This window comes from Poecilia mexicana, unplaced genomic scaffold (genome assembly GCF_051168715.1).
Source record: "Poecilia mexicana isolate PSO_F unplaced genomic scaffold, ASM5116871v1 scaffold_22, whole genome shotgun sequence".
In the NCBI taxonomy this organism is placed as follows: Eukaryota; Metazoa; Chordata; class Actinopteri; order Cyprinodontiformes; family Poeciliidae; genus Poecilia; species Poecilia mexicana.
This window is the reverse complement of record NW_028263391.1, coordinates 13526396-13547998: the sequence shown is the minus strand read 5'-3', so window position 1 is coordinate 13547998 and position 21603 is coordinate 13526396. Positions and strand designations below refer to the sequence as shown.

The 21603-nt window shown below is 38.6% G+C and overlaps 2 protein-coding genes and 1 long non-coding RNA gene across 3 annotated transcripts in view; 2 read left to right on the top strand and 1 right to left on the bottom strand.

Moving 5' to 3' along the window:
• Positions 1-1057: 1057 nt before the first annotated feature.
• Positions 1058-20969, bottom strand: ccr6b (chemokine (C-C motif) receptor 6b). Its single transcript, XM_015005771.2, has 3 exons — positions 20842-20969; positions 7529-9209; positions 1058-4449 (listed from the first exon to the last, which is right to left on the bottom strand). The coding sequence occupies exon 3, from the start codon at positions 4438-4440 to the stop codon at positions 3331-3333; it is 1110 nt and encodes a 369-aa protein (XP_014861257.2). The 5' UTR covers positions 4441-4449; positions 7529-9209; positions 20842-20969; the 3' UTR covers positions 1058-3330.
• LOC148152813 (uncharacterized) lies at positions 10329-10857 on the top strand. Its single transcript, XR_015761934.1, has 2 exons — positions 10329-10555; positions 10727-10857. It is a non-coding gene; the product is annotated as an uncharacterized LOC148152813 (long non-coding RNA).
• Positions 19424-21603, top strand: part of crybg1a (crystallin beta-gamma domain containing 1a) — a 46812-nt gene continuing 44632 nt past the window's right edge. The window contains exon 1 of the mRNA XM_015005772.2: positions 19424-19790. Within this exon, the coding sequence (XP_014861258.2) occupies positions 19498-19790 (293 nt within the window). The 5' untranslated portion in view covers positions 19424-19497. The remainder of the gene's footprint in view (positions 19791-21603) is intronic.

Genomic DNA, 21603 nt, shown 5'->3' with positions numbered 1-21603 from the left:
TGGGTGATTCTATAATTGGAGATACATTTGGCACTTCAAGAAATGACAAAAAAAAACTTTTCATTTTTTAAAAATTTTCTTAGGTAGTCTATTGAAAAGGCATTAAACTTTAAAAAAATCTGTAATTGCCAAACATTAGCTACATATTTTATAATTTTTTCTCAGAAAAAACGTATATTTTGCGGTATGTTATGTCAACTCTGTTACGGACAATATAGACAGTGAGTGAAAAAAACAATAAATTCTAGCAGACTAAAATATTTTTATTCCATTACACCAAGTGTCCTACTACCCAAATACTTTAAATGGAGATGTTTTACTTAAAAATACATTTTAAACAATCAAAAGATACTCAACTTTTCACAGAGTTGTTCGCATAGGGTCAAACGTTTTTCATTAAAACTCATTGAAAACCATCATTCTTTTAGAAATAAAATTGGTCAGTAATACTAAATCACAGCAGAAGTCAACCAACAATGTATATGGTGCTCTAGACAACAGTTTTCCTTTTTTTTTTGGTGAAAGTATGTCATAAACATGTCAACTCTGTTACCTAACAGAGTTGGTGTTAGTAACAGAATTGACAGGACCATAATAATTTAGAACTGAAAACTCTGTTATTGTCAACTCTGTTACCCTATTTGGTAACAGAGTTGACAGTAACAGAATTGACAATTTCAAACATTTTTATTAAAAACTCCACTTGTGAGTAGAAATTGTGAAAAAACATGACACCACTGAGATAATGGTTTAAAAACCATTAAAAAAACTTGTCTCTGATCAAAAATCTGTTGTATTTTTCTCATGATTCTTTGGTAACAAGATTGACGTTGAAAACGATAACACCTGGTGATTGTGATTTTTAAACTAAAATATTTCCCAGAGAATGGCACATAGACCTCTGTGTGTTTCAGGTCTTATCAGTAAAAGTAAATGACTTAATTTTATGCAGTTTATATAGCCGTAGAAGGCAATTTCCCAGATTTACAGGGACAAAACCATATGGTAAAAGAGTTGACAAAAAATTCTCGGACACATATTTTTTCAAAAATAAGGGTATTTTGAGTTAATTTAATGTGATGTTGTTATTAAATTGACCTTTTAGGCAGTTTAAAAAAAGACAGAAAAAACAAATTCACCAAAGAAAAATAATAAAACATAGGTTTTTGCATCATTTTTCAGGTTAATAAAAAAGACAGTACCCAACTCGGACGACAAGAAATCTTGGTTTTTCAGCTATATAAAACAATTTTAAATGTATTTACTTAAATGTTTTTACTTGTTAAATATTATGATCCATTAAAATGAGTAATAAATTACGAAAACATTTAAAAATTGAAATATTTTAATATACCAGACCAAAAATAATGACTCTGGACATCAAATGTATCTGCAATTATAGAATGACCCACATATATATATATAAAACATTTTAAATCTGAGTGGTTTTAAATTGCTTACAATAACTGACATTAACTTTTTAAAACCTTACTTTAGGTTATTTTTAAAAAGAACATTTTATCCAATAATAAGAATAAAAGAAATAAGAATAAGAATGGTTATTGCTAAAGTAAGAGAAAAGCTAAAAAAATATATATTGTTTTCAGCAATTATATACAGAAAAACACTTTATTTTCCATCCACAGGCCTTGTTGTATTATCCCTTATGTGCTAAGAGCATAATAGATGGAGCCTCTAGACTTTCTCAGTTTGAGACAAAACAACTTCAAAAAGACCAATGACATTATCTGAGTAATGTTAAGCTGAGTAAAAACGAAACTAGCTGTAGATTTACAGGTTTTCAACAGAGGGTTTTGTAGCTGTTTTAGTTAGAACAGGGCTGAACTCCGTCTATGTCAGTAAAGCGCTGTACAAAACAATTACTTTGAAACTCTAAGAAAAAAAAAATATTCTGAAAGTTTCTTGTTTTCATACTTGTCAGTTCATGAACATCATATTTAATAACAGAATATCACTTGTAATAACTTGCAGTATTTGCAATAAATCAATCAAATTTTATATGCATAGCACATTTCAGCAGCAAGGCCTTTGAAAGGGCTTTACATAATTAAAATAAAAACAGCATGTGACATTGAAAAATCAGTGAGAAAGAGAAAGACATTTTGAAAAAGATTAAAAAAGATAAAAACATTAAAACCTGCACCCCTTTTAGGACTTCAGTTAAACATCGTTTAACTGTCGTTTAACTGGGACTCTAACCCTCTGGGACTCTAGTCAAAAGCACCGTTTGACAAGGACTCCAACCTCTAGTCATTTCACCTGTTAAACTTTAAGTTTTCTCACAGGTTTCTGTTTTGTAGAAGCTATACCTGGTCTGGGGTTCTGTTTTGGTTGTGGTTCCTTCTTGTAGGAGGGCAGCAGCTGAAATATTGTTGACAACAACAACTCTTTTGTTCAATTATCCTTTCATTTTTCATTAACATGGAAAGTACTCCTGTATCAGTTCCTCTTTTCCTTCTTGTCCATTCTGCTGTGTTGACCCAGTCGGTCGTGGTAGATGGAGGCTTTTACTGAGTCAGGTTCTACTGGAGGTTTCTTCCTGTTACCAGGAGCTGTTCCTCTCCTCTGTCACTACAGGGATCCTCGATATGAGGGACTACAGTAAAGGCTACAGCACAACACAAGCAATTTCTTTGCATATGCTGGTCCAGAAGGAGGGAACTCTGCCAGTCAATGATTTGATGCAATCTGCTAGGTTTTCTTAAACAGAAAAGTTTTAAAACTTATTTGAATATTAAATTGAGCTTAACGTACCGTTTGATAACAATGTAATGGGTATATGACTCTTAGAGAGGGTGCAGAATGAGGAGAAGATAAGAGCAGACGTCGCACTACGGCACCCTGTAGGTATGCTGAGTGGAGACAAGCACCGGATGGTGAATGTCACTCTGTATCAGTTCCATTTCTATGACTTGTAACATTTGATCATTTTTGACATTAAGGCCTGCTTTAAATGTCATTATTTCTCAAGATAACTTTTTTAGCCTTGAGACATTTATTGTGAAACGACTCTATGTAACACTGACTTGGAATTAAACTGAATGCAATCAGGATCTTGATATCCAATTGATGCCCTGGTAAGATCTGCTTAGTTTGAGCTCAGGCCCACTTATTATCCATCCAGCCAAAACAAAATCCTCATGGGGCTCACATTCACATTCGCTGGCTGATAAAATGCCTGTTACCATACAATGGCAGGTAACCTAATTTTTTATGATAAATTGAATATAATTTCTTTTTGTTATTGACACGTGTGGAACTACACTAAAGTAACTGGACAAGACAAATCAGAGGTTACTTGCATGGCTGTCAGGCACTGAAGGATGACGCGTTGTTTGACGCCTCTGAGGTTCTCAGGCCTGAAATGCAAACTTCAGATGTCCCACGTGACAAGCGAGCAGAGTAGAGGTACCTTTTGCCAAAGCACCAAAGGTCAGACAATATTTTCCTGAAGTGGCTCCTGAACTTCACTCCAATAAACGCATAGAGGATGGGATTGAGGCAGCAGTGGAGGTAAGCTATGCTCCTGGAAGTGGCCAGAACCGTACGTTTGGTCTTTTTCTCCTCGCAGCTTCCCTCCGTAAAAAGAGACACCGTGTGGATCAGGAGAGTCACATTGTAAGGAAAATTGCAGATGATGAAGACCACAACAACTGCCCAAACCACCCGGATGGCCTTGTGCCTCTGGCTGTTGTGGGCTTTGAGCAAGGTGCACATAATGCTTGAGTAGCAGAAAACCATAACCACAAGAGGGAGAAAGAAGCCGACAGCCATCTGCAGGCTCGGTACCATCACCTTCATCAGCCTTGCGGTCTTTCTGCTTTTGAAATTGAGCTCACAGGTCAAAGTTGAATTAGGCTCCATCAGGTCATGTTCTTCAAAGAGCATCGGGTCATGTTCTTCAAAGAGCTCAGTGTAGATAAGTGTAGGCAAAGTCAAAAACAGCGCAAACACCCAAACTGCGGCGCAGATCAGACGGCCGTACGGGACAGCACGGGACTGGGTACCGAAGGAGCGCCTGGCTTGAACAATAGCAACGTATCGATCGCCGCTGATGCAGGCGAGCAACAGCATGCTGCTGTATAAATTGATGCTGTAGGCTGAGCGCAACATCTTACAAGCCACAGAACCCATGGGCCACCCGTTCTGCTCATTATGGGTGATAAGAGGCAACGCCACCACAAAGATCAGGTCTGCCACAGCCACATTGAACAGATAAACATCTGTCATCGTCTTGGTCCTCTTGTAGAAACCGTAGGTGATCATCACGAGAACGTTGCCAATCAGCCCGAAGGCGCAGATGATGGAGTGGATGTAGGTGTGGGAGAGGACCTCTTCAGGGGAAGGGCTGAAGCTGCAGAACTCATCTGAATCATTTACTGTCCAGGTTGCATAGTCGTCAAAAGTTACATTATCCATGACTTCAAGCTGAAGAAAAAAAAAAAAAGCATTCCAATGTTAATGTTTTTTTACTTTCATTTTGGCCTGAAAAGCCAATTACATCATCATCAGCTTTACTGACAACACACACTAATGAAAATTACAAATTTTGATGTAATGTATTCAGATTTTAAATTAGAAACCAACATAAAGTTGTGCATAGTTGTGAAGTGGAAGGAAAAGGACACATGATTTTAATATTTCTTTCTTCTGATTTGTTTGTTTTTTACAAGTTATACTTTTTAGATTTGTATTCAACCCCTTCACACTGAACCCCCCCAATAAAATATTGCAATCAATAGTACATTGACTCCACTTGTGTGTTGTGCAATATCAGTAAAAATCAAACTGTTCTGTGAAAACCTCAGCGATTTGTTAGAGAACATTAACAAATAACATATTGAAAAGACCAATTGACGCACTTTATGGGGCTAAATATAAATTTCCGACACAAGTTGTAGATTTTTAAATGTAAGAAATATTGAAAACCACCTATGATTTTTCTTCAACTTCTACTACTTTGCATCGGTCCATCATCAAACATAACATTTGTGCCAACCTAGCAATGCGTAAATAATTTTACTTAACTCTCAACTGATATTTCATATTGAGCCAAGTATATTCTTTTAAACACGTTTTCGTATTTTTTTCAGCATAGAGGATCTGAATAGCCTTCTCTTCAAATACTTAGAATGCACTTTGCTAAATCATCTTGATTTCAAAGTAACAGTAGAGTTCACACATCTGCAAGAAGAAGTAAACCAAAAGCTGTAAATTGAGGAAGCAATAACAAGAGGAAACAGCTTAAACAGCTTCCTGAAGAAAGGCAGGTAGTTCTTTGACTAAACCTGCACAAACTTGGTAAATACTTAACAGAGATGTTTTCACAAGATAAGAAAACAACTGACACTCTACTTTAGTTCTTCCTTTCTCTTTCACTGACCCAGTTTTGGCCCAATAAGACATTCAGGACTGCACACAAAGGATGAAGCTCTGTGCTTCATCTGATCTCAGAAAAAGATAACAATGGTTATCACACACGACCTGTGATCTTTTACAGTGAGTTTATCAGTCAAAATGTTGTGTAGGTAGATCAACAAAATGTGACACATTCTGCAGATCAGAAAGTTCCACGTCTAAAGCTCAAAAACTACTGAGTTTATGACTGGGGGAGGGCAGGAAACCTTTGAAAAGAGTGAAAATCTTCAATAGACGGCAATGTGAAAGGTTTACTAAGGTGTTACTGATTGCTTCTTTTATGGGTATTTTCTTGAAATTTGACATGGTTTATTTTGATGATTGAACTTTATACTATATATATATATATATATATATATATATATATATATATATATATATATATATATATATATATATATATATATATATATATATATATATATATATATATATATATATATATATATATATATAGTTCCTTTATTATGAATTATTATGGTTTTCTGTATAAAATAAACTCTTAACATATATCACTCTGTAGATATATGTTTTATATATATATTTATATATATATTTATATTTATATATATAATTTATAATTTATATTTATAATTATAATTATAATTTATAATTTATAATTATAATATAATTATAATATAATATATATATTATATAAATTATATAAATTATATAAATTATATAATTTATAATTTATAATTATAATTATATTTATAATTTATATTTATATATATATATAATTTATATATAATATTTATATATATATATATATATATATATATATATATATATATATATATATATATATATATATATATATATATATATATATATATATATATATATATTTATATATGTTTTATATATACATTTAATGTATCTATGTAATATATGAATTAGTCTTTTTAAAATAAGTGACAAATATTTTCAATGGCATAATTTATTCACATTCACCTGTGTTTGATCTCATCCATTTCCAATTCTGATCACTCTTCTTGTGAATTGTTAAATATTTTCTGAATTGCGAAATCAAATTATATTTTCAATATGGAAGCCAAAACCTATTTTATGTATTTTACTATTATATGGGATGACTTTTAATTCTATATATTGTGTGCTTTTCATGCACTCAATCAAGTAAGTTTTTTTTTTCTCCAGTTGTTATAGAAATGTTGTGTATGTCAAACATGAAATTTGACTTTGTAAATTGAACCCTTGAAACTGGACTGTCTTTGTGAAAGCAAGTGTTTAGGGAGGCCGAATGTCTGCCACGGGAGACTCAAGGATTTCTCGAAAGTGTGAAAAACTCCAAGTAACACTTCTGGTATGTTTTTGATGAGGTAATAATAATTTATCATGATATAAAGTTCAAAATAGTCAATTTTACATAGTAACCACCTGCATTTTATTTTCTGTACTGTAAGAAAATGGGTGTGTGAGATTTTTAGAGTTACTCTAACCTGGGTGATTGCCAGGGATTTTCTCACACAAAATCTTTTGTCACAGTTCTAATTTACCGAATGAAAACCAATAAAAGTATCATTGATGCAGCCAGTTAATTATTGCAGTTTTAAATTAAAATTTTCTTACTAGTTTTATTAGTAGCATGTGATTTTTTTTTTCAATCATGTCTTGAGGCAGAGACCTGATAAAATAAAGCATCTTCATGTCTCAGTTAACGCAACATACGAAATGGATTGCAGCAAAAAGCAGGTCTATGAAAATACATTTGTGTTTTTTTTTTTTTTCTGAAACCGAAAAGGGAAGCATAGACGTGTGTCTATATCTTGACAGATGACCAGATTTGATAATTTCAGGTTCTCCAAATGCTGTTTTTTGACAAAACTGGCAGTTTTACTAGGTGATTCCAATTTTATTGCTTTATCTCTTGTGGTTTTCCAAAATTTTATTCATAATTAAACCATCACTTATCAAATAAAATGTGTTTAATAAATGTCATTCCTGAACTTTAGTTACACTTCACTGCAAACTTTTTCATTTAGCAAGAACATCATAAAAACTATCATGAACTAAAAAGTCGAGCCCTGATTTTTAAAGTGAAAAGGTTTTGTTATTTCTGAGGACTTACCTTCTGAAATGGTGATGTTCGATGTTAAACTTTGTTGATTCAAAGTAGTAAGAAAATGACAATGCAGGTGCAGAGACAGCTGCTGGTGAAGACACTTTTCAGTCAAGAGTCGGTTTTATGCTAAAGACACTCTGAGCACAGAAACTAAATCTTAAAAGCAGAAGAAGCTGAAGCTAAAACCACATTCTCACCACCCCTGCTGCTGTCTGAACTGCTTCACTGATCTTGCACCTTTTCTAGCTGCTGTCCCAAACAGCACTGCTCTTATCTGATGGCTCCAATAACAAACCACAATTATGTCTTATTCTACACCCCCTGTATGTTTTTCCTGTATGTTTTTTTTAATTATTATTATCTTGTATCTTCCAGACAAACTTCAGTTTTCTAAAGTTTGCTTATTGTTACACAGATTACATTTGCCGTCCTCTCATAGGTACAGTTAAGAGGAACCTAAAAGTTGAAATCTTTGAGAATTGTGAGAATAAAATTGGTTGAGATATTGTTGTGGAAACTGTGGCAAAGAGCTGGTGCCTCCTCTTGATCTCATTTTCAGTCTTTGAATGTGTTTTGCCACATGCAAAAACATGTTTCAATCTCTTCAGACCTCAAACCGCCAACTTGATTTGCACTAGATTTATTTTGTTCATGGAAGTTGGTTTAATATTTTGACATCCTAATTCATTTCATTACTTGAGTCTTTTTTTTTTATTATTATTTGCATTTTATTTGGACAGTCTTGTTGAATCAGTTTGCGTCAGGCTAAGGAGTTCAAGGAAAAGCATGAAAAAGTGATTAAATTATTGCTTTTGGAACAGCCAAGCTTATCTGTGTGCTACCTCATCCTGACCAGCAGATAGAGCTGTCATTTTAACTATATGGTGAGGAAAATAAGTATTTATGTAAAAGTTTTTCTAAAAGTAAGTAAGTCAGTAAATTTCTAGTGGGCCTGTTGACATTAAACCTCTAGCAGACGTCTGTCACAATCCAAATACTCAAAAATGGTAAATGGTCTGTTGCGCCTTTCCAAGTCCAGACGACCCCAAATGCTTCTCTACATTCAGTCATTCAAACGTTCGAGCACATAGTCACACACTGATGGCGGATGTTTAATAAAGTGAAATGGCACGAGGAATAAATACTGAACTCAAAGGTACAAGGCTTTTGTTTCTAATGACAATGATAAGAATATATTTTCCTGCAATGCTCCGGCGGAGTTTTTACATAGTTCTCCAAACAAGCTGTTTAATTCGAGCTGATATTTGGTTCTGTCAGAGTTGACACCTATTAAACACAGCACATAACACAGGAAAGACAAGAGAAAGTTAGATTCTTAATACTCGCGAGGAGAACAGACAGAGATGTGCTTTCAGTTACAAATCTCCTGCTGCTCTGAAGCACATTTGCCTGCCCCTCTCTTTTTATTGTCTTTAGGATCCCTAATCACAGAGAGCGCTGTAACTCTAAAGGGAGGGGGAAAGACACTTCATCACACAGTCACAGCGCCAAGATTATCACTAACTAACAACACAATCTATCTCGCACTAGCTTATCCAGTTCCTGACCCGGGATCAAACAGGACAAGTTGTACATCTTCACGGCGATGGTTTTATAGCTATCTAAGAGGTCAAAGCAGGCCGTTCTGTGAAGAGCTGCTGTCACTGCTCTTCTTCAGAGAGGCCTTCTGAGAAAGCAAGCCAGAGTGATTAATAATACAGAAACATTCCTTAAAACATATGACTAAACTAAATAAGTAAGAATACATAAACTAAGAACATAATAAAGATATAACAAATAGTTGATAATAATACAATTTACCTAACAGGTTCTCACTTTAGATTTTCAATTGGACTCAAGTCGGGTGATTTACTCAACCATTTTACAAACTTTATTTTCTTTGTGACAAACTGAGACTTTTGTGGGGTTTGTGTTCGGATTATTATGTTGCTTGGGGGAAAAAAACAAACAAAACTTCTTATCTCTCTTTATTAATGTATTAAATGATGCTTATTTTGACCATGAGAAAATAAACTGCTGATTGACTCCTTTCACCATCATGTTGCCCTTTACATTTCCTCTATGTTGTATATGCAGTGTTGTTCATCATCAAAACATGGTTTGTGTAATTTGCAGACAAATCTCTACAAATGTTCTGCAGCATACTTTAAACTATCTTTTCCCTCTCCAATGAAGTCTTACACAGAGAAGTTTCTGAGAAATCTTCATTATGATTTTCCTTGAAATAACCATTCTTGTTAATTATATGTCTTTCTGATATATAACTCACTGCAAGTAGTTCTTTGCTCTTGAACAACTCTTAGAAGCCATTTTGGGTATTTGATCAGAAGTCTTATGCCAAACACCTGTTTGTTGCCAAAAAGTGAAGAAATTTATTTCCAGGTTTGGATTGTGGCCCCAATCAAACGTCTGTAATCAACACAGTTTCTATGTTTAGCAGTGTAGCTGAGTTAATTTTAATTTTTTATTTTTTTGATGAACCTTCTCAAAACACCTTGTTGAATTTACATGATTGCTGTCACCTTTGCACTTATTTCTGTTTTATACTGTTTTATTTTGGATCCTAATGTGGCCCCAAATCCATCCCCATATTAGTTTTTCCTTGGTTTTTGAATTGTATTTTATTTTGGTGGAGAAGCTTTTATTTTCTTGTTTCCTGTCTCCGTGTCACATCCTGTGTGTTCCCGCTGCCCTCCTCCGCTGCCCTCCTCAGTTCGCGCCAAGCTGCGCTGTGGAGAGGTAAGCGCACAGAGTTGTCTTCTGCTGTACATTAAAATATTAAAAATGTAAAAAGAAAAAGTATGCTGTTCAACTCATAACTTGTAAATAGTTGGTTAACTTTTTGATGTTTAGCACAGCACTGTTCTGGGTATTTAATTCCCACGTTTTTTGCATTTATTCAGTTTACCGTGCCAACATGGTTATTTTATTTTTGTTCTTTTGGATGGTAAAGGTGTGTGTGGGAGAGCCAGAGCCAGGAGCTGCTGCTGAATATGTTTTTGTTCTAAACAGGTATGTGAGTTATTTCAAAATGTTATCTGGTTGTTAAATGCATGTATTTTGGTATATTTTTATATTACTGTGTAAAATTGTAACCTTTGGGCAGATTATTTCTGTTTCAGTTTTATTTTAATTGTTTTGTATGAATGCAGATTTTATTTTATTATTATTTGTGAACTTTAGATGATTTTAACCCATTCCTGTGAGTTCGCGCCAAGCTGCGCTGTGGAGAGGTGTGTGTGGGAGAGCCAGAGCCAGGAGCTGCTGCTGAATATGTTTTTGTTCTAAACAGGAATAAATCAATGCAAATCCTGGTTCCTGTCGTGATCCATTCTACACCTGTTACATCTGGTGCCGTGACCCGGATCCATTGGTTAGCCGCTGCCGACCGCCGAGGGTTCAGCTGTGTGCTAGTGACGCTGATGTCATCAAGCTGGTCGACCTGTGGATCCTGTTCATTACTGTTGAGGTTACGATCACTCTTCTGAATACGGACACTTAAATAAATCACTCAAATCGCTATATTAGTTTGATTAAAGCCATTTTTTTTTGTGAACTGTGGAACCTTTTTGGTTTATTTTTTTTACATCACTGCTTTTGTACTGTGTGAAGCATGGCAGGCAGAGGTCATAACACCTTCAATGTTTTCACACCAGTAGTTGGGCGTGGCAGAGGGCTGTTAGCCCAGGGTGGTACTCACATGATTTATGAGGGGTCATCAGAAACAGAGGAGATTATTGAAATACCTCCGTTGGAGCCCCAGTTTTCCACCCCTGTAAATAATAATGACAACACCATGCAGCAGTTACGCGACCTCATTGGTGAAATAGGGAGCCAAATAGGTGAAGCCATTACCAGCCGTTTGTTACACAGTGGATCTCACCTCACTCCAGAGAAGCCTCCACCATCACAGTGTACGCAGAATGAGACATCCAACACAGTGATTGACCTCGCGAAAATGAGCCTGGTGGTGAAACCAGACATTAAAGAGCCTCCTATTTATCGTGGTGACGGTGATGATAGGATTTCTGTTCATGAGTGGATAGAGATGATGGAGGTCTACCTGCGCAAGAAAGGATTCTCAGCTGAGGAAAAAACAGATGAAATCCTGAACCATCTGCTGGGCAAGGCAAAGAGCCTTGTAAAGATTGGACTAAAGAGTAGTCCTACTACCACACCTGTAAATCCTGAGGCACTCTATAACATTCTGAGGCGCTATTTTAGCGACATTCCTGGGTCTTGCTTGCCACTGGCTGATTTCTATGCTACTCAGCCGGTGGCTAATGAGACACCAGTGGACTACTGGGTCAGACTTAACACAGCTGCTGAAAATGCTGACAGACACTTGAAAGATCAAGGGAGCAGCCTGAACAAAATGGATGCAGAGATAGCAATGATGTTCATCAGGAATTGTCCTGATCCTAGTCTTGCCTGTGTTTTCAAGTGTAAGCCCACCACCAAGTGGACACTCACTGAGGTGCAGGAGGCCATTGATGAGCATCAAAGAGAGCAGCAAGTGAAGAGACCACATGCAACTGCGGCAAAAGCAAAAGCTCTCCAGATTGCTACTGCAACAGCAGCACTTGACCACTCAGAGCCTGAAGTAGAACGTAGGCAAGTGAACACTGTCAAAATTACTCCTGTCAGTTCTGCCAGCTCGAATGATCGTACTGCAGAGTCAGGTGCTCTGGAACGGGTGTTAACTATGCTTGAACGAGTATTAGAACGCACTGCCCAGCCTGTTGGTGATACTCAACCTCAGTTTTTCCGTCCCAGTCAGTCTTCTCCATGTCAAGTATGTGGCAATAGTAACCACTCTACACGAGCACACTGCATGAGAGAGAGAAGGTGCCTGGCCTGTCTCGAGATTGGACATCAACGAAGAAGCTGTCCAAAAATCACTAACACTCAGCGAGTTGGAGACTCAGCTGAACAGGGAAACTAAGCCACTCACACCTGAGAGGGCACTGTGTGAGTGAGTATGATGAGACCCTCACCTCAAACGAAGATATAAAATCTGTGTATACAGAAAGTTTGAAATCTGCTCCATCTAATACCTTTGTGTTGTTTCAAAACATATCCAGACTAGAAAAGGCTGACAGCCTCTTTTACACTGATGCACAGGTTGGGGATAAAGTATCTTTGCAAGCCCTTTTGGACACTGGCTCCATGGCCTGCACTATCAGTGTAGAAGCTGAACAACTCCTTAAGGATGCAGGGCTTGCATCCCAACCTGACCGTAATCATAATGATATCATTCTCGTTGGCTGTGGAGGAGTTCAAGTAAAACCCAAATGCATCCATGAATTGAAAGTGAAAGTATATGACTGTGTATTTAGTGTTCCAGCTCTAGTGGTCGCTGGGCAGAAAGATCAGCTAATTCTGGGCACAAATGTCATCAAACACCTTCTAAACCAGTTCAAACAGTCTCCTCACTTTTGGCAGGTTATGAGTAAACCAGAGTCTGCCCAAACACCAGAAGTAATACAGTTTGTTAGTATGCTATCTGGCATTGAAAGATGGAGAGGTGATGTAATCCCAGATTTTATTGGAACAGCTGAACTGGTGCAGGCAGTCACTCTCCTCCCAAAGCAAGAACATTTGATTTGGGGCAGACTTCCCAAAAACTCACCTCTCTCCGAGGGCAGTGCCATTCTAGTTGAGCCATCAGCCAAAACACAGATCCATAAAAAAGACATTATTGTCTGTAGATCGGTGTCCTCCATGAATGGTGACAGGTGGGTCCCAGTGCGCATTCTAAACACCTCTGATAAGGCCATCACATTAAAACGTCGCACCAAAGTAGCAGAGGTGTCCACCTGTATAGCCCTTGAAGATATGGATATGACTCCTGAGCAGGTGCCCGGTGCAAAAGTCAGTACCAACAGTCAGACAGTGAAAAATGACAAAACAATCAGCTCTGACTCTCCCTGTACCGGTTTCCGCAACACCCTGAGTGACTTGGGGCTGGAAGATCTGGACATTGACTCTTGTGAGGTGTCTGATTATTGGAAGTCAAAACTGTTGCAGCTGGTCCAGAAATATGAAGGCATTTTTTCAAGAAGCAAACTTGATTGTGGGCTGGCCAAAGATTTTGTTCACCGTATCCGCCTTTCAGATGATCGACCATTCAGGCTTCCATATCGACGTGTTCCACCAGGGCAGTATCACAAGCTGCGGCAAGTTCTCACAGAAATGGAAGAACGGGAGATCATTTGCAAATCTAACAGTGAGTGGGCTTCTCCTGTAGTGCTGGTGTGGAAGAAGAATGGAGATCTAAGGGTGTGTGTGGACTATCGCTGGCTAAACGCTCGTACAGTTAAGGATGCTCACCCGCTGCCGCACCAGTCGGACTGCTTGACAGCTCTGGGTGGGAGTGCCATATTCTGTGCCATGGACCTCACCTCTGGTTTTTATAACATCGCCATGGCTGAGGATGATAAAAAACTAACAGCCTTCACCACACCCATGGGGCTGTATGAGTTTAACAGGCTACCTCAGGGCCTCTGTAACAGTCCTGCCAACTTCATGCGCCTCATGATGAACATCTTTGGGGATCAGAACTTTTTGACGCTGCTTTGTTATTTGGACGATTTGCTTGTATATGCTCCTGATGAGGCAGAAGCTCTGAGGAGGCTCGAGATTGTCTTCAGCAGGCTTCATGTCCATGGTTTGAAATTGGCCCCCAAGAAATGCCAGCTATTCAGGAGGAGTGTGAAGTTTTTGGGGCATGTTGTGGGTGAAAATGGTGTGTCAACCGATCCAGATAAAGTCCAAGCTGTTGTTGCTATGACAGAGTCTGATTTGATGATGGAGGATGGTGTCACACCCTCACAAAAAAAGATTAAGTCATTTTTGGGGATGGTAATGTACTACCAACAGTTTATACCAGACTGTTCCCGCATTGCCAAACCATTGTTCGCTTTGACTGCCGCACCCAAAGGGAAAAAAGTGAATGGACGAGGTGCAGCAGCATTTAAGAAGCTACATCCAAATGATTGGAAAGAGGAACATCGCTGTGCATTTGAAGAACTAAAAAATGTGCTGCTGGAGACTGTGGTGCTCGCACACCCTGATTTCAGTCGCCCTTTCATTCTATCTACAGATGCCTCACAGGATGGGTTGGGGGCTGTTTTGTCTCAGGTCCAGGAGGGTGAAAGTAGAGCACGACCCATTGCCTTTGCCAGTAAGGCTCTAACACGTGCCCAGAGTAACTACCCTGCTCATCGCCTTGAGTTTCTGGCGTTGAAGTGGGCTGTTTGCGATAAATTCAGTCACTGGTTAAAAGGGCATACTTTCACTGTCTGGACTGACAATAATCCCCTGACATACATCCTCACAAAACCCAAACTTGATGCATGTGAGCAACGGTGGGTTGCCAAGTTAGCACCATACAACTTCAGCATCAAGTATATACCTGGCAGTAAGAACATTGTTGCTGATGCCCTCAGCAGAAAGCCCTTTGCTCAAGATCGTGTCTGTCAACGGATTTTGAATGAACCATATAATGACCTTGTGGGGGAGTCACAACAAGTACAAGAAGCTTTAATTCAGGAAACATTCAGGATTGGTGTCAACCACCAAAACATTCATCATGCAGCACCATTGAATGAGTTGGAAAATCAATCCCTATCTGACTATGAAGTATCTGCAGTATTGGCCGGTCATATGGAGTGGGATGAAGGTCCCAAGCAGAGAGTGGTTTCATGGTTGGCCCAGGATCTGGAGAAGTTGGCCCAGCCAGGTGAAGACCCTCTGCCTGTTCTCTCACGTCAAGAGCTGCATGATAGTCAGAGGAATGATCCTGTCCTGTCCCAAGTCATCCCATTTGTCATCCGAGGGAGACGACCATCAAGACGAGAGAGAGCTGGGTTGCCTCTGAAGGTGCTCAAAATCCTAAAACAGTGGGAAAAACTGAAGATGCACGATGACATTCTGTACAGAGTTTGCAAGGATCCATTGACGGGGAAAAAGCGACATCAGTACATGACGCCTTCCTCTTTGATCGGCCAAGTTCTCAGTGGTGTGCATGATAATGCTGGCCACCAGGGTCAGAGTAGAACTTTATACCTTTCAAGACAAAGGTTCTTTTGGATCGAAATGGAGCAAGACGTCAGAGACTATGTGAAATGTTGTAAGCGTTGTGTTGTTAGCAAGACATTGGAGCCCGAGGGACGAGCACAGCTCGAGAGCATCAAAACCACAGGCCCCTTGGAGCTAGTTTGTCTAGACTTCTGGTCTGCAGAAGACTCGAATGGGAAGAGTGTGGACGTGTTAGTGGTGACAGACCACTTCACTAAGATGGCTCATGCCTTCAAGTGTTCAGACCAGTCTGCAAAACAGGTCGCACGTCAGCTGTGGGATAAGTACTTTTGTGTATATGGCTTCCCACAGAGAATACATTCAGACCAGGGTGCGAATTTTGAGAGCCAGCTTATCCAAGAGCTACTTCAGATAGCAGGTGTGAAGAAGTCCAGAACAACACCCTACCATCCCATGGGGAATGGCCACACTGAGAGGTTTAACCGGACTCTAGGAAATATGATTAGAGCATTGCCTCCCAGAGAAAAGCAAAAGTGGCCTCAGATGCTGCAAACGCTAACCTTCGCTTACAACTGTACTGCTCATGAGTCGACTGGCTATGCCCCATTCTTCCTGATGTACGGTCGGGTTCCTAGATTGCCAGTGGATGTTATGTTCCACAGTGTGGAAAGAGACAATGACATCACAGACTATGATGGTTATGTTAAAAGGATGAGAGATGATCTCAAGGAGGCTCTTTGTATTGCTCAAGTTCATGCCAGCGCAAAACAACAGCGGCAGGCTGAGCTGTACAATAAGGGTGTGAAAGGAGCTAACATTGAAGAGGGTGATCAGGTCCTCTTGGCCAACAGAGGTGAACGTGGGCGCAGAAAACTTGCTGATAGGTGGGAGTCGACCCTGTACACAGTGATTTCCAAGGATTCAAGATGTCACACGTACCGCATTAGAAACCCTGACAACGGACATGAAAAAGTGGTTCACAGAAATTTGCTTTTGCAAGCCAGTTTCCTGCCAGTACATGTGGATCATGACACAGAGCCTTCCTTCTCCAGTGTTGGTCAGGAGTCTGAAGAGAAAGAAGGATGCGATGGAAGCCTGCTTTTGAAGGAACTTGAAATTCACAAATCCGAGCGCACTGCTAGCTGGGTTGCGGAGGTCACCCCATCGGAGAACCTCTCAGAAGTAGGGCACACAGCCCTGGATTCCCCTTCAGTTCCTCTTGCTGATCCTGAGCCTCCCATTGTTGAGCTGCAGACAAGTGACTACAATGGAGAAGACACAGATAAACTGACAGTGACCACACCCATGGACCAAATCAAGACTAGGGTGGGCAGAGTAGTGAAACCAGTGAATAGGTTGATTCAGAATATGACACAGAAAACCAAACAAGGAAGTTTTGTGGTTGGAGGGTTGGCTAAAACTCTATTCAAGTAAACAAAAATCTCATTCATTTTGGATATTTCTGTTCATTACAGACATGAAAGTTTATTTTGTTACTGTCATTCTGTGTGTCAAGAAAACACTTATTTGGTAATCAAGTTGAGGATTTGTAGACGGCATATTCTTTTGCAAAGTAGACATTAAAGGTCTGGCCAACTCTTTGATGTCACTTCCTATTGAAATATAGAAACCCTTGGTTGCACAGTGATTATCAGAGAGATGTAGCTAAGTTTAGCTGATGTTATCTTGTATGCAGTTCCTGATCTGACCGGTAACGGTTTTGAGAAGTTCAGGGGGGAGTATGTAGCTGAGTTAATTTTAATTTTTTATTTTTTTGATGAACCTTCTCAAAACACCTTGTTGAATTTACATGATTGCTGTCACCTTTGCACTTATTTCTGTTTTATACTGTTTTATTTTGGATCCTAATGTGGCCCCAAATCCATCCCCATATTAGTTTTTCCTTGGTTTTTGAATTGTATTTTATTTTGGTGGAGAAGCTTTTATTTTCTTGTTTCCTGTCTCCGTGTCACATCCTGTGTGTTCCCGCTGCCCTCCTCCGCTGCCCTCCTCAGTTCGCGCCAAGCTGCGCTGTGGAGAGGTAAGCGCACAGAGTTGTCTTCTGCTGTACATTAAAATATTAAAAATGTAAAAAGAAAAAGTATGCTGTTCAACTCATAACTTGTAAATAGTTGGTTAACTTTTTGATGTTTAGCACAGCACTGTTCTGGGTATTTAATTCCCACGTTTTTTGCATTTATTCAGTTTACCGTGCCAACATGGTTATTTTATTTTTGTTCTTTTGGATGGTAAAGGTGTGTGTGGGAGAGCCAGAGCCAGGAGCTGCTGCTGAATATGTTTTTGTTCTAAACAGGTATGTGAGTTATTTCAAAATGTTATCTGGTTGTTAAATGCATGTATTTTGGTATATTTTTATATTACTGTGTAAAATTGTAACCTTTGGGCAGATTATTTCTGTTTCAGTTTTATTTTAATTGTTTTGTATGAATGCAGATTTTATTTTATTATTATTTGTGAACTTTAGATGATTTTAACCCATTCCTGTGAGTTCGCGCCAAGCTGCGCTGTGGAGAGGTGTGTGTGGGAGAGCCAGAGCCAGGAGCTGCTGCTGAATATGTTTTTGTTCTAAACAGGAATAAATCAATGCAAATCCTGGTTCCTGTCGTGATCCATTCTACACCTGTTACAGCAGCAAAAAGAATTTTTTTTTCTTTAATCCCTGAGGAGATTCTTCTGGCACAAAACATTGGCAATTAAGCAACTGTTTATACATAACCAATTGCTGGATGTGGATATGACTACAGCTAATATGTAATAACAGATGTCGTGACATGTTGTACAGATATGAAGACTTATCCCATTGTAATCATTGTAATATGTTTTTCACATATTAGAATGAAAATATTAAGAAAACAAATGTCTCATATATGCAATTTAAAATGAATCTTTCACATAAATTAATGTGATTCTTCCTATAAAGACTTTATGGTTAGTCCCTTTACTAAAAAAAAAAAAACTTATGCCAATTAGTCAATTATGTATTTCAGATGGAAATCAAGATTGGAGAAGTTGCTCGATTTCCAGTGTGACGTTTCCACAACTGTTATGGTTTGAAGAGCTGTGTTATCTGCTGTTGTGGTTTATGAAGTCCAAAGTCAGCATTGACAGACACAATTGTATAACACTTCATGTGTAAGTCTGCTGATAGGTTTTATGGAGATGTTGCTGAGCTCATTTTCAGGTGAACTCATCAACTACATCGGCTGCATTAGAATATGTGGAGACACCAGAACCAGATGAGCTGAAGGCCACTGCAACCTGAGTTTCCTTGGCATCTCACAGATTTTTAGCCCGTAACTGTGCACTAATTCTCAGAAAGTGACTCAAAAGGTGTACTAAGTATAAATTCTGTAAGGTACATGGGCATGCTTTCTGAGAAGGAATACATGAACCAAATAATAAACCCTTGAAATAAGTCACATTTTGCTAAATATGTTTATGCAATGGATACATTTTGCATTTTCACTCAAAGTAATAAAATAAATATTTTTTTTCAATAATATTCCAAGTTGTTAAAATGTGTCTGAAAATATTTTTTATAAGGAGGCGATCTCCTGCTTATCTGCGTCTCCTTCACACAAACACACACACACACACAAAGAAAAATAATTTGGAATTGGAATCCTGACAGTTATAAATAAATATCAGGCTAAATAAAATGCGAAGGTGTTTGCACTGAAATCGGAAGTTGTGTCGCATCTTTTAATCTTCCCAGATACGGCTGCGCTTCTTCACCTGTTGGCGCGCGCCACTGGCTCTGTGGGCAGGTCCTTCGCGCTCGCGCCAACCCGCTCTGCAGGTTATCCCGGTGAGTCAGTCCCCCAGGTCGCTTTAAGACAAACTGCTCTCCTCATGTTTACACCTTCGTGCTGTCGGTCCCTGGCTGCACCATGAGCAAGTCCGGCACGCTGAAGGGTTTATTCAAACAAAAATCCATCGAGAAGGAGAAGAAGGAGCTGAAACGCTCCGCGACCATCCACCGGGATGATCCGAGCTCTCTGCGACTCCACGACCCGGGCCCCGTTAGCCCCGGAGACGGCAGGACGCCACCCCTGGATGGGGTCCTCAGTTCCCCGAAAGAAAAGAAACCAAAGCGGTTCTTGTCTCTGAGGCTCAAGAAGAAAAAGCGAAAGGATGAAGGGGGAGACGTGTTCGAGGAACTGGACAGTTTCAGCAGCCGCATGTAAGCTGAAAACAGTTTATGACTTCATGATTAAATTGTCAGGTGTTATGATTAAGTTTTTTTTTTTCTAACTAAATACAGATCTGGGCACAGAAATCACAAATGATTTAATCAATTTAAATATGAAACACAGCTCACAATAAAACAGACTTTTTGCAAACCTTATAAGTCATTAATATTCATGTCACGTTATCAAATATCAGTCTTTGTAGACATACTGCAAATCAGAAAATGATTGAGACATTTGTGATATAAGAGGTAATTTTTTAACCATAGTTGTTAAAAGTGAGTGATAAACAGGGCTATCAGGTTCTGCTGCTCATAGTTGTGATCTTGATGCTGTATATTACTCTATGTACTTTTAATAAATCATCACCTCATCATCATCATCATCACCTTCTTCATTAACTTTCTACATGTAAATGATTCTAAACAGAAGTTGTAGAAACAGTGGAAAGTCCCGGAGTGGGTCCTGGCAGTCTATGTTGGGAAGTGTTTCAAATAGTGAAGGAAGCACCGCATCTAAACCATCTCACTCAGTGTCTGTTTTCCCCCCTGGCAGTTTGTGGAATTGAAAAGCTTTGCCTTGGTGTTGAACTAGTTTGGTCACGCATCTTGTTGAGTCATTATATTTTAAAAATGTTGAAATGGAGGGCCATGAAGGTGTCGTTTACATTCTGCATTTGTTGCAACCTCAAAAATTACCTGTCTTTTGAACTTGATAATGAATCAGCATTGACTTTGTCTCTGGTATGAATCATGCAGGCTTGTAGGATATAATTATTAAATATTGCTGACCTGATAATAGAGTCTTGAGGAATCCCACATGCAAACATGGTTTGCCTAAACAATCATTGCACGTGGGATTCCTCAATGTTGCAGATCTGCCACATCAGATCTGAAGCTGTCTAGCATAGAACCATACAATTTTACCCACTTTGTAATTTGTCATGATCAACTGCAGCACCAAGATCCAGATGGCACTGAGAAAGAAATTCTCTATAGTTTTTGGAATCAACATAAAAATAAATAGCATCGACCAGCTGCTTACCTTAGAAGTGGTCTGGATCCAGGAATATCTTCATCATCCTTGGCCGAGATCTTGGTCATGCTTTTGTTTGTCATGTTCAACTGTGCCGACACAAGCAACAACTGCAGATCATTGGAAAGGAAGAAAACCTGCTGCACAGGATGGGACACATTTCCTTATTCAGTTCAATTATATGTGACTCAGGCAGGATGGAAATGTGTCAGGTGATCTGGGTAAATACGACTAATGCAAGTGACAGGAGTGATAAAAACAACAACGTATGCAAACAGGTCAAATTCAGCCATGACATACTCACTTGCCTATTAACAAGAAAAACAAACTACTGAGTCAATTGTAGGACTGCTTATTCAGGTTGAAAGAACTCAACAGGATGTTTTTGATAAGGTATCTTGTGTGGATTTACTTTCTTTTTTGTTTCAAATTCCCCTTAATCCAAAGAAATATGGATTTGGTTTGTGATGCTTTTTAAAAATCCCATATGCAACAAAATACTTACAGATGCACATTTGTGATGGTTGTCAAGACCATATTTCAGTAGCATCAATAGGTTTTAAACATTCATCTTGCTTAGAGTTTGATTGTTTGATATTTGGAAGTGAAGCCAGCATGAACTCAGTGGCTTCTTTCACTTCCTCCACTGCCATTCTAAAAGAGTGCAGAAAATGTATGTAATTGTTCAAAACTCCTCCCTCTGTTCACTAATTGGCCCGGTTGAAATTCAATTGGAGAAATCCCAGATGGAGCATTGAAGGGAGATGAGAA